This window comes from Mustela nivalis (assembly GCF_964662115.1).
Source record: "Mustela nivalis genome assembly, chromosome: 3".
Taxonomy (NCBI): domain Eukaryota; kingdom Metazoa; phylum Chordata; class Mammalia; order Carnivora; family Mustelidae; genus Mustela; species Mustela nivalis.
The window spans coordinates 56,959,465-56,973,303 of NC_139022.1; the positions used below are offsets into that span (position 1 = coordinate 56,959,465).

The 13,839-nt window shown below is 39.2% G+C and overlaps 1 protein-coding gene across 1 annotated transcript in view; it reads left to right on the top strand.

The window, feature by feature from the left end:
• The first annotated feature begins 1,624 nt into the window (after positions 1-1,624).
• The window catches only part of SLCO6A1 (solute carrier organic anion transporter family member 6A1), an 88,960-nt gene continuing 76,745 nt past the window's right edge, over positions 1,625-13,839 (top strand). The window contains exon 1 of the mRNA XM_082725209.1: positions 1,625-2,185. Within this exon, the coding sequence (XP_082581335.1) occupies positions 1,870-2,185 (316 nt within the window). The 5' untranslated portion in view covers positions 1,625-1,869. The remainder of the gene's footprint in view (positions 2,186-13,839) is intronic.

A 13,839-nucleotide genomic window follows, 5' to 3' on the forward strand; every position in this document is an offset into this window, starting at 1 on the left:
TTTCAAATGTTTTCTTTTTATCTTCTTTTATGGTTTATTGCTTACCTCCTCCTTCTGTGTTCTACCAAAGGTGAGTTCATGTATCTCATCCTTCTTCCTAGGAGTTTGCTTCCGTCTGGAAGCAATCCCCTGGTTGCTTTGCAAATGCAGTTCTCCAATGGGCTTAAAAGTGATAATTTTTTATGGTATCCAGGTTTTTTTTTTCTCTTTTGGTTATTAATGTTGGTAGAGTCAGGTGACATTCTGTTTGGCTCTGTATTTTGAATAGAAGCAAAAACTCTTAGAATAATTTCTTTTGAACAGAGACATCTTTTCCCCTCTGCCCTCATGGAGTGCCCAGCTGGGTACCAAAGCACAAGGATGAGTCCCCCTGCTTTCCTCCTTCCTAGGCATCCTATTTCCCTTATGCTTCTTAATGTCATGAAGCAATGTGAGGGGATACCCTAGTTGAGAATGATGAATATGGAAGAACCAGGGCATTTTTTCTACTTATGTAGTGATTGTTTCTTTGACAAAGTAGGTCTTGTACTAAAGGCAAAATAACATTTCCACCCACTGATCGACATATAGTAAGGCAAGCTGAGGATTCAGGTTGGAAGTAGGGTCTGTGTACCCTCTTCCACAGCTCTTCTCAGTGATTTTTCTCCTAGCACTTGCTAGCTGCACAATATTTTGTTGAAGACCTGGATTGTTTTTAGTAACACGATGTCTAATCCATTGGAAGGAAGAGCCTTTCATTTCTCCTGTAAAGTCAATCGGCCTGTATATATGGCCTGAATAACTTACATATCTGTCTAAGAAAGCTGATAAGAAGGTGAATTTTTACCATAAAAATATACAAGTTTCATATTCTATTACTGTTCTCCAATTCTTTTTTTTTTTTCAGTAAACGTTTTTTTTTAATTTTATTTATTTATTTGACAGGAAGAGAGAGATCACAAGTAGGCAGAGAGGCAGGCAGAGAGAGAAGGCGAGGCAGCCTCCCTGCTGAGCAAGAGAGCCTGATATGGGGCTCGATCCCAGGACCTTGAGATCATGACCTGAGCCGAAGGCAGAGGCTTAACCCACTGAGCCACCCAGGCGCCCCTCTAGTAAACTTTTTATACCTGAGAAAGTAAAACACACCCTGGGTCCCATCCCCCTCTTTAGGGAAGAAAATAATAAAGCTTTCTACTCTTGGTTAAGGATAGTTTCTAGGGCAAAAACGTCTATGTGTAAAACACTTAAGAGCATTCCTTGGGGGTATTTTATGATCTTTGCTGGTTTCTCTAAATGTAGTAGAAGTGTCTTTTTCATGTCTCTCATTTCTCCTGGTCCCTTAACAATTTTCAGGTTGTTTATAGTGAGATCATCCAGTTCAAAAAACATTACAATAACGTTATAACATTAGATAAGCCTGGAGAAATCGGGGGATTTCTCCACTATTGCCTCACTGCACATTTCTCTTTCCTTGCTTCCTAAGAAAAAGTCTTAAATCTAGCATCTTTTGACTTCCTTGAGAATTACTCTGGCACCCCCTGTTTGTGTTAGCAATGCTCAGAATCTAGTCGTACGAGCTTCCTTCCCTCCCCACCCCCACTCCTCTTCCCCACGTGGAAGCAGAGAAGGAAACAGCCTTGGAAGTTCTCTCTGGGCAACTGTCAGCCTTTCCGGGACGTTTGCTTTCTGCCCAAGGAGAAACGTTCCCCTCTGGAGGCTTGGGCTGCAGGCAGCTTTGGGGGCCACCAGTTCCCAGACGTCCAGGCCGGCTGGCCTTTCAGTAGAGCTGGTAGAGCAGGAAACCCCTGCAAGCAACAGGGCACACCTCCTCTGGCCCAGTGCCGCCCTCTGTGAACCAAGGCCTCAGCCTCCGCAGGCCATCAAGCCGCCATGCCAGACGCCCTGGCGGAAGTGGAGCCGAAGGCTGCCCAGCCCCAGGTTGCTGAAAATCCTTTGGAGACGGAACAGGCAAAGCGCAAGAAAAAACCCAAGCTTATGACGATGGTTCCCAGTAGCCTGATCAAGTTCAGCACTTTTCAAAAAAAAGAAAAAGGTCAGGCTGGGGCCACATCCCCCATTATGAAGAAGCCAAAAGAAAATCTGGAGGGTCCCTGCGGCTTGGGCTGTATAGTTATTTCCAGATGTCAGCGTTTCAACACGTTCCATTGCTTCGTGGTTTTCTACTGCCTCCTGATCACGTCTCAAGGTGACCTTGAGAGGGGTGGCAGGCATTCTGGGGAGGGCAGCCCCGGGGCACCTTGGGACAGGTGCGAAAGGGGTAACCCCCTGTGGTGACTCAGCTTGAAGCAGCTGTAGTCTCTCCGGTTCTCAAGGTCTGTCTGGAATCACAGCAGGTTAATCGGGCCATTACCTTGGGTGCGTACCCCGTCATAGCTTTACCTCGGAAGAAGGTACGTGAGTGCCAGTCCACTGCACACAGTGTAGGTGATAGGGGCCTGGCCTCCAAATAGGAAGGGACTGTAGAGTCATTTAACGTTGTTGGGTCAGGGATCCTGGGAAGTAAAGGGTTGAGTTAACTGGGGAGGTTAAAATAAAATTGAATATGGTGTTTGTGAGCACCAGTTTGTTTTCTGCTTCTGCTTACCATTTTGAGACCAGCTGGCCAAACTGCTTGCTGCCTGGATTTGGTATCCTCACATGTGAACTGGGGAGGCGAAGTGGGACCTCAAACAACCTATACCAGAGAACTCAGACTGGAAAGTGTTTTATCTTTTCCCACACAGTTAAACAAAGCATGTGAATTTGAATGCCCTTAGAGGGGGTGTCTGTTCTTTATTTGGCCTCAGCCCTCACCACTCCCTTTATGCTCAAGATTCTTTACTATCCTGTTAACACTGATGGCATTGACGCTTCCTGGACATGATCTTTTTGCCCTAAAATGTTATTTCTAAATAAGTACAGTAAAAAGGCTGTGTGATAAGAACCACATGAAAGGGACACATAAATAGCGATAATTTTATCTTGATTTTATTAAAGAAGTTTCTTGGGGAAGAGGTGTTTGAATTATGCCCTGATAAATAGGGTACAGTGGTGATAATGGAATGTAGTTAAGGAGTATTGTATAAGGAAATGAATGTATGAATGAGTGAATGTTTGGATGAATAAACACTCAGGTATGGGAAAGCCTTGTTCCAGAATGGTGAGTGATGAGTTTAGCTTGGATGATGGTTTCACTTAAGCATCCAAAGGCAATTATATTTGTTTTATTCATTGTGTCTCCTTAAGACCTAATTATAGTGACTAAAACAGAAAAGACACTCATTAAGTATGTATTGAATGCATAAATGAATTAAAAAAATGGAAAAGACAATTTTATGAAGGTCTTTAAATGACAGACTAGAGATTTTGAGAGGACACTGAAAGTTGCTCACTTCCTCCTAATGTGCTGGGTGATGAGTAAGGTGCTTTACAGGTATTCTCTTACTGATATAATCTCCTTACTAGGTTCATAATGAAAGTTTTTGCAAAAGTAGTTCGCAGTGAAGTTTTTTAGCTCCACTACTTTTTAATTGACTTCTTATAGATCATTAGCTCAGTTTGGGTATAACATTGGGTCTTTGATTTATAAAAATGATTTATCCATGTGTATTTACCAGTTTATCTATTTATTATTTGTTGTTACCTTTTAAACAATTTTGAAATAATTTCAAACATAGGAAAAGGGTGCAAAGTTGATACAAAGAATTCCTGCGGCCCCTCACACACATTCTCTAGTTGTTTACATTTCACCACATTTATTCCTTCCCCTTTTCTTGAACATAGAGACTTTTTCAGACATGGTGTCTATTATAGCTAAAGACTCCAGTGTGCATTCTCCCAAAATGAGGACACTCTTCTTCCTAACCACTATATGCCTCTCTCAGTCAGGAATATCAGTGCCACACTATCATCAAACTTGGAATTGGTGGCCCCACTCAGATATTGCCAACTGCCTCAATACTGTCTCCTTTTCCTTTCTGGTTCGAAATTCTATCCAGGATCACACATGGATTTAGTTGTCATATTTTAGACTTCTTTCATCTGCAGCAGTTCCCCCACTTTGTCCCTGTTTCTTATGTCCCTGCAAGTCTTAAGGTCTTTCATTCTGTATGTTGAATTTCAACCTGGGTATATTTGATGTGTCTTTATGACCAGATTCAGGTCATGCCTGCCTGATTGGATCCAGGCTACTACGAAACTGATATCAGGCCTAGTCCCAGAAGATATATCCATAAAAGGTGGGATTTTAGTGGGAGATGGGTAATCATTTTCGGCATGTAGTGGCATCATAATGCATCAAGCTATCGCTTATGTTTGATTGGGATGAAGTACCAGCTGAAGTACAGATCTTAAAAGCCCAAGTGGCTCTACGCTTTACCTGATAGTAGCAATAATGATTATAAGGATTCTGATGCTGGATGGAATCTTCTGAGTGCCCTTAAGCACTTACGAAGAGAAAATGTCCAATTCATTCCTCTTAACTCTGAACTCTCAAGCCCTGTCTGAGAATTCTGGAGCTTCCATTGCAGCCCTAAAAGAAGTTCTCATTTCTTTTAGCCATAGATGTTATATATTGGGGAATCGAACACAAAATTTAAGTGTATGGACTGATGAGTTGTAATGGCAGTTGAGTGCACAGTCAAGTTTGTCCTCTTCTGTTACATATCCAATAAGAGTTGTTGATTTTTTAGTCTGTTAAGTTTGTTACTTGTTAGGACCGAATGGTGATTACCAAGCTTCTTACATGTAGAACTGGAATGGTATGTACGTGTGTGTGAGGGCACGTATTTTCATTTTTCTGGATTTTATACCCAGGATTGGAATTGCTCAGTCCTAGTAACTTTATGATTCACTTTTTAAATATTCTGTAGGCTTATCATATATGTGTTTTATGGGTTTGAGGAAGTTGTCTTCTATTCCTAGTTCATTGAGTATTTTTACTAAAAGTGTGTTGGGTTTTGTTAAATGCTTTCTCTCTCTCTCTCTCTCTCTCTCTGTGTGTGTGTGTGTGTGTGTGTGTTTTGCCCATTATTATATTAATGTAATGAATTACATTGATTCACTTTCATATTTTGGTAGAAGTCCCATGGCTTTCACATTTAAATTTGGTGAAGCATTCAAAATAATCATAAATAGAAAAAAAATTTATTTGAAGAGTTTTGTCTTATAAGGTATTTGTCAAAAATTCTCTGAATGGAGTATTTTGGCTGAAATATTTCAGTGGAAAACAGAGCTTCATACATTATTTAGTAGTGATTTCCTTGAGCTTGCTAGACATTTATGCACCTGTAGAGAGTGTTTTCTATTAAAATGGAGAGTCATTTGAGGTCATTTACTAACTATTATGTTGGAGGTACCTATGACCTCTTTCAGGCTCAGTGATTCAATAGGAGAATGTGGGACTCAGAGAAAGATGTTATTATTTATGGTTATGATGTATTATAATAAAAGGATACAGATTAAAATCAGTAAAGAGAAAAGGTATATGGGACAAAATCCAGAAGAAACCAGGTCCAAGCTTCCATGTATCTTTTCCCAGAGGATTTGCATGGACATGCTTAATTTTCCCCCCAACAATGTGTTGTAATACATGCAAACAGTTGCCAACTTATGTGAGCCTTGCTGTTTTTGGTGGGGGGGGGGCATAAATTATCTGATCAAACAGATGTTTACCTTAGATGACCTTGTTTAATATAAGCTGTTGAATCAGACTTGTTCTGTGTGGTCCAAGGCCTCAGGCAGAATATTCCAAAGGCTCAAAGTCACTTTCCAGGAGCCAATGAATGGCCAGTCTTGAAGACAGGCATTTTTTGAGCAACCAAGACCTGCTGCAAAACTATACAAAGCAACTTGGATGAATTGCAGCTATTTTCAGGGGAACAGTCGGGAAAAAAGATCATATTAAAATGTATTCTCCAGAGAAAAATATGAATAACATTTTATTAGAGGTAAGTATGGCTAAGAAATTAAAGTAAGTGGAGTGCATATCAAGAATCATATTCTTTTATTTTTCCAAAGTTACAATATCTAATATAAAGGTGTTTGAAAAGTTTTTTTCTTAATTTTTTATTTTTTATTAATATATAATGTATTATTAGCCCCAGGGGTACAGGTCTGTGAATCGCCAGGTTTACACACTTCACAGCACTCACCATATCACATACCCTCCCCAATGTCCATAACTCAACCACCCTCTCCTTTCCTCCCTCCCCCCAGCAACACTTAGTTTATTTAGTGAGATTAAGAGTCTCTTATTGTTTCTCTCCCTCCCAATCCCATCTTGATTCATTTTTTCCTTCTCTATCCCCTAAACCCCCCACTTTGCCTCTCAACTTCCTTATATCAGGGAGATCATATGATAATTGTCTTTCTCTCATTGGCTTATTTCACTCAGCATAATATCCTCTAGTTCCATCCACGTCATTGCAAATGGCAAGGTACCATTTCTTTTGATGGCTGCATAGTATTCTATTGTATTTATATACCACTTCTTATTTATCCATTCATCTGTTGATGGACATCCATAGTTTGGCTATGTATAGTAGACATTGCTACTATAAACATTCGGGTGCGTGTGCTCCTTCGGATCACTACATTTGTATCTTTAGGGTAAATACCCAGTAGTGCAATTGCTGGGTTGTAGGGCAACTCTATTTTTAACTTTTTGAAGAACCTCCATGCTGTTTTCCAGAGTGGTTGCACCAGCTTGCATTCCCACCAACAGTGTAGGAGCGTTCCCCTTTCTCTGCATCCTTGCTAACATCTGTCATTTCTTGACTTGTCAATTTAGCCATTCTGACTGGTGTGAGGTGATATCTCATTGTGGTTTTGATTTGTATTTCCCTGATACCAAGTGATATGGAGCACTTTTTCATGTATCTGTTGACCATATGGATGTCTTCTTTACAGAAATGTCCGTACATGTCCTCTGCCCATTTATTGATTGGATTATTTGTTCTTTGGGTGTTGTTTGGTAAGTTCTTTATAGATTTTGGATGCTAGCCCTTTATCTGATATGTTGTTTGCAAATATCTTCTCCCATTCTGTCAGTTGTCTTTTGGTTTTGTTAACTGTTTCTTTTGCTGTGCAAAACCTTTTGATCTTGATGAAGTCCTAATAGTTCATTTTTGCCCTTGCTTCCCTTGCCTTTGGTGATGTTTCTAGGAAGCATTTGCTGCGGCTGAAGTCAAAGAGGTTGCTGCCTGTGTTCTTCTCAAGAATTTTGATGTATTCCTTTCTCACATTGAGGTCCTTCATCCATTTTGAGTCTATTTTCATGTGTGGCATAAGGAAATGGTCCAGTTTCATTCTTCTGCATGTGGCTGTCCAATTTTCCCAACACCATTTTTTAAGAGACTGTCTTTTTTCCATTGGACATTCTTTCCTGCTTTGTCAAAGATTAGTTGACCATAGAGTTGAGGGTCTATTTCTGGGCTTTCTATTCTGTTCCACTGATCTATATGTCTGTTTTTGTGCCAGTACCTTACTGTCTTGATGATGACAGCTTTGTAATAGAGCTTGAGGTCTGGAATTGTGATGCCACCAACTTTGGCTTTCTTTTTCAATATTCCTCTGGATATTCGAGGTCTTTTCTGGTTCCATATAAATTTTAGGATTATTTGTTCCATTTCTTTGAAAAAAATGGATGGGATTTTGATAGGGATTGCATTAAACACGTAGATTACTTTAGGTAGCATAGACATTTTCACAATATTTGTTCTTCCAATCCAGAAGCATGGAACATTTTTCCATTTCTTTGTGTCCTCCTCAATATCTTTCATGAGTATTTTATAGTTTTCTGAGTACAGATTCTTTGTCTCTTTGGTTACGTTTTATTCCTGGGAATCTTATGGTTCTGGGTGCAATTGTAAATGGGATTGACTCCTTAATTTCTCTTTCTTCTGTCTTGTTGTTGGTGAAGAGAAATGCAACCGATTTCTGTGCATTGACTTTATATTCCTGTACAAGTTTTAGCAGTTTTGGACTGGAGCCTTTTGGGTTTTCCACATATACTATCATATCATCTGCAAAGAGTGAAGTTTGACTTCTTCTTTGCTAATTTGGATGCCTTTAATTTCTTTTTATTGTCTGATTGCTGAGGCTAGGACTACTAGTAGTATGTTGAATAGCAGTGGTGATAATGGGCATCCCTACCATATTCCTGACCTTAGCAGAAAAGCTCTCAGTTTTTCTCCATTGAGAATGATATTCGCTGTGGGTTTTTCATAGATGGCTTTGATGATATTGAGGTATGTATCCTCTATCTCTGCACTTTGAAGAGTTTTGATCAAGAAAGGATGTTGTACTTTGTCAAATGTTTTTTCAGCATCTGTTGAGAGTATCCTATGGTTCTTGTTCTTTCTTTTATTAATATAATGCATCACATTGATTGATTTGCGGATGTTGAACCAACCTTGCAGCCTGAAGGAATCCTACTTGGTCATGGTGAATAATCCTTTTTTTTTTTTTTTAAATTAACATGTAATGTATTATTAGCCCCAGGGGGTAAATAATCCTCTTAATGTACTGTTGGTTCCTATTGGCTAGTATTTTGGTGAGAATTTTCGCATCTTTGTTCATCAAGGATATTGGTCTGTAATTTTCTTTTTTGATGGAGTCTTTGGTTTTGGGATGAAGGTAATGTTGGTCTCATAAAATGAGTTTAGAAGTTTTCCTTTCATTTCTATTTTTTGGAACAGTTTCAGGAGAATGGGAATTAATTCTTCTTTAAATGTTTGGTAGAATTCTCCTGGGAAGCCATCTAACCCTGGGCTTTTGTTTGTTTGGAGATTTTTGATGACTGTTTCAATCTCCTTACTGGTTTTGGGTCTGTTCAGGTTTTCTATTTCTTCCTGGTTCAGCTGTGGTAGTTTATATGTGTCTAGGAATGCATCCATCTCTTCCAGATTGTCAAATTTGTTGGCATAGAGTTGCTCATAGTATGTTCTTATAATTGTTTGTATTTCTTTGGTGTTGGTTGTGATCTCGCCTCTTTCATTCACGATTTTATTTATTTGGGTCCTTTTTCTTTTCTTTTTGATAAGTCTGTCCAGGAGTTTGTCAATCTTATTAATTCTTTCAGAGAACCAGCTCCTAGTTTCGTTGATTTGTTCTATTGTTTTTTTGGTTTCTATTTCATTGATTTCTGCTCTGATCTTTATGATTTCTTTTCTTCTGGGTTTGGCTTTCTTTGTTATTATTTCTCCAGCTCCTTTAGGTGTAGTGTTAGGTAGTGTATTTGAGACCTTTCCTGTTTCTTGAGAAAGGCTTGTATCACTATATATTTTCCTCTCAGGACTGCCTTTGCTGTGTCCCATAGATTTTGAACCATTGTGTTTTCATTATCATTTGTTTCCATGAATTTTTTCAATTTTTCTTTAATTTCCTGGTTGACCCATTCATTCTTTAGTAGGATGCTCTTTAGCCTGCATGTATTTGAGTTCTTTCCAAATTTCCTCTTGTGATTGAGTTCTAGCTTCAGAGCATTGTGGTCTGAAAATATTCAGGGAATGATCCCAGTCTTTTGGTACCAGTTGAGACCTGATTTGTGACCCAGGATGTGATCTATTCTGGAGAATGTTCCATGCGTACTAGAGAAGAATGTGTATTCTGTTACTTTGGGACGGAATGTTCTAAATATTTCTGTGATGTCCATCTGGTCCAGTGTGTCATTTAAGGCCTTTATTTCCTTGTTGATCTTTTACTTGGATGATCTGTCCCTTTCAGTGAGGGGGGGGGGTGTTAAAGTCCCCTACTATTATTGTCAATGTGTTTCATTGATTTTTTAATTAATTGGTTTATGTAGTTGGCTGTTCCCATGTTTGGGGCATAGATATTTAAATTTGTTAGATCTTCTTGTTGGACGACCCTTTGAGTATGATATAGTGTCCTTCCTCATCTCTCATTATAGTCTTTGGCTTTAAATCTGATTGATCTGATAGAAGGATTGCTACCTCAGCTTTCTTTTGATGTCCATTAGCATGGTAAATTGTTTTCCACCCCCTCACTTTAAATCTGGAGGTGTCTTTGGGTCTAAAAGGAGTTTCTTGTAGACAGCATATTGGTGGATTTTGTTTTTTTTTATCCATTATGATATTTGTGTCCTTTTATTGGGGGCATTTAGCCCATTTATATTCAGGGTAACTATTAAGAGATATGAATTTAATGCCATTGTATTGCCTGTAAGGTGACCGTTACTGTATATTGTCTCTGTTCCTTTCTGGTCTACTACTTTTAGGCTCTCTCTTTGCTTAGAGGACCCCTTTCAATATATTTTTTTAGAGCTGGTTTGGTGTTTACTCTTCTTTTAGTTTTTGTTTGTCCTGGAAGCTTTTTATCTCTCCTTCTATTTTCAATCATAGCCTAGCTGGATATAGCATTCTTGGCTGCATGTTTTTCTCATTTAGTGCTCTGAGTATGTCATGCCAGTTCTTTCTGGCCTGCCAGGTCTCTGTGGATAAGTCTGCTGCTAATCTAATATTTTTACCATTGTATATTACAGACTTCTTGTCCCGGGCTGCATTCAGGATTTTCTCTTTGTCACTAAGACTTGTAAGTTTTACTATTAGATGATGGGGTGTGGACCTATTCTTATTGATTTTGAGGGGGGTTCTCTGTGCCTCCTGGATTTTGATGCTTGTTCCTTTTGCCATATTAGGGAAATTCTCTACAATAGTTTGCTCCAATATACCTTCTGTGCCCCTCTCTCTTTTTCTTCTGGAATCCCAATTATTCTAATATTGTTTCATCTTATGGTATCACTTATCTCTCAAATTCTCCCCTCATGGTCCAGTAGTTCTTTGTCTCTCTTTTGCTCAGCTTCTTTATATTCTGTCATTTGGTCTTTTATATCTCTAATTCTCTCTTCTGCCTCATTTATCCTAGCAGTAAGAACCTCCATTTTTTATTGCACCTCATTAGTAGCTTTTTTGATTTCACCTTCTTTAGATTTTAGTTCTTTCATTTCTCCAGAAAGGGCTTTTATTTCTCCAGACAGGGTTTCTCAATATCTTCCATGACTTTTTCGAGCCCGGCTAGCATCTTGAGAATCGTCATTCTGAACTCTAGATCTGACATATTACCAACATCCGTATTGATTAGGTCCCTAGCCTTCAGCACAGCCTCTTGGTTTTTGTTTGTTTGTTTGTTTGTTTTTGTTTGTGGTGAGTTTTCCCACCTTGTCATTTTATCTAGTTAAGAATATATGAATGAGAGAATAAAATACTAAAAGGATGGCAAAGACCCCAGAAAAATGTGCATTAACCAAACCATAAGAGACCCCAAGTCGTGGGGAGAAGAAAGGGGGTAAAAAGAAGTTAAGGAAAAAAAAGGAAAGAAGAAAAAATATATATTAGACTGGTGAATAGAACAGAACCACCCACTTGATTTGGGGGATATTTTGGTCTTTTTGAAGAAAATACCTCCCAAAATTTTTAAGAAAGAAAACACACACACACACACACACAAACAAATAATGGTAAACACGATGAAGGGATGGAATATGACTATAAAGATGTAAATTTTTAAAAAAATTCTAAAAATGAGTTGATAAGATAAGTTGATTGGGAAAGAAAGAAAAAGAAAGTGGAGAGAAATTCTGCTCAGGTTGAAGACTAGAACAAACCCTGTGCTAGAATTAGGGTATATTTTGATCTATTAGAAGAAGTTGTATCCCAAAAATTTTTAGAGGTAAAAACCCTATGTGTACACAAAATATAAAGTTAGATAAAATGAAGGACAAAATAGGACTATAATAATGAAGGTTCAAAAAGATTTTTTTTTTTTGAAAAGATTTTTTTTAAAGAAAGGTATTGTTAAGATAAACCAGTTCAAAAAAACATTAAAGGAGGAAAACCTAAAAGTTAAAAAAATTAGAATAAGAAAAAAATAAAATTAAAACATTTAATTAACTTTGCAAGACTAAAGAATCATGGGGAGAAAGCCATGAATTCCATACTGTGATTTCTCCTCCTCTGGAATGCCGCTGTTCTCCTTGATCAGTGAGCTTGGCCTTGGCTGAATTTCTTGCTGATCTTCTGGGGGAGGGCCTCTTGTAGTGGTTCTCAAGTGTCTTTGCCCAGGTGGAATTGCTCCGTCTTTGCCAGGAGGCGGGCTAAATATTCTGCTTGGGTTTGCTCACGGGAGATTTTGTTCCCTGAACACTTTCCAGAGAGCTCTGGAGGATGGGAACGAAAATGGCGGCCTCCCAATCTCTGGCCTGGAGAAGCTAAGAGCTCAGGGCCCCACTCCTCAGTGCGCCCTCAGAGAAAAGCTCTCAGTCACTCCCACCTCCTTGGTCTCTGGTTGCAATCTGAGCTCACCCGGCCTGTGACCAAGCGTCTCTATCTCTGGCACACAACCTTGCCTGGAGTCTCCAAACCCAGCAGAAACCTCCCACTCTTCCAGGGGGTTCTTTCTGGATGTGCCACTTGTGGGGGCCCTGCTCAAAGAGCAGTCATCTGACCATGCCACAGATCACAGTTTAAGGTAACCCCGAGCTGAGAGCTCACTCCTTGTCTCTGTCTCTGTGGCTGGCTTCCTGCTCTAATACTTGTGAGCTCTATGATACTCAGACACCCCTGATCCTTCTGTGACCCCACAAGCGATGTATGGAGTGATGTCCCTCAGTGGAGCAGACTTTTAAAAGTTCTGATTTTGTATTCCATTGCTCTGCCGTTTTCTGGGAGCTGGCCCCTCCCCCATGGTCTATCTTCCCATTGCTTCGGATTCACTTCTCCAAAGGTCCTACCTTTCAGAAAGTGTTTGATTTTCTGTTTCTAGAATTGCTGCTTTTCTTCTCTTCAATCTCCTTTTGGATTTGTAGGTGTTCAGAATGGTTTGATAACTATCTAGCTGATCTCTTGCTACCTGATGTCATCGCAGCCTTCTTCTCTGCCTTCTTGACTCTTCCCCCTGAAAAGTTTTTGAATAAACTTTTAGTTTCACCAATGTAATAAAACTAATTTGCCTATAAATGACAAAAATCTTAGTTTTTTTTTTTTTTATTACTAATTCATTACCAGGCATTGAACCAGGAAACAAACAAACCGTCAAAGATGGAATCTGAAGCTGGTTATCTGACCTGATTGGGCTTGAAAACAATGAAAACAGCAATATTGTGCCAATATTTGTGGAAAATGATGTAGTGGGCATTTATGTCATGTAGTGTTGTTATTTAAAATGTTGCCCAAAATCAAGTTCTCACTGAAGGCAAGACTTGGGGAGATGAATGGCTTCTCTGGCTGACTCCTATGGTAGAACTTTTGACTAGAGAGATTCTGGGGTTGATCAACGGCTTCTGACTGCTCTGGAAAGTTTACAGAAAGGAAATAAGAAGTTTAAGTCACGATTAAGGAAATTTGTGAGCTTCTCTGATGTTCTACGAGAATCTCATCATTTTTAGTCACACTCTGCATATTTTGAACAGTTCTAACTCAGAATTACAACGTTTTAAATTCAATGCACAGATTCACCAGATCGCTTTTGTTATAGTTGAGATACTGATTGGAGAAGAGTGGACCCTTAAGAATTGGGATGAAGGCATTTGGCTGGAATTCAGTGAATCTGAGGACCATAATTCCCCAAATCCTAAACCTCCTTTCCTAGTAGGAGCAACTATACCTTTTATGTCTGAAGAAAAATCATTTCCTTTTTTTATAGACACTGAACTTGCCTCATCCAAGTTAAGAGAGTGCTGATTGCCCCATGATCTATCCCACTACACCTTCTTGCTGCCAGACTCATAACTACAGTTAGATCCCAGCCTTCCCAGAATGACTGACATGAAGTCTATCCTGGAAGATACTACACACCACAAGTTTGCCTGCCACTTCAGTGATGTCTCTAGGGAACAATTGGTTT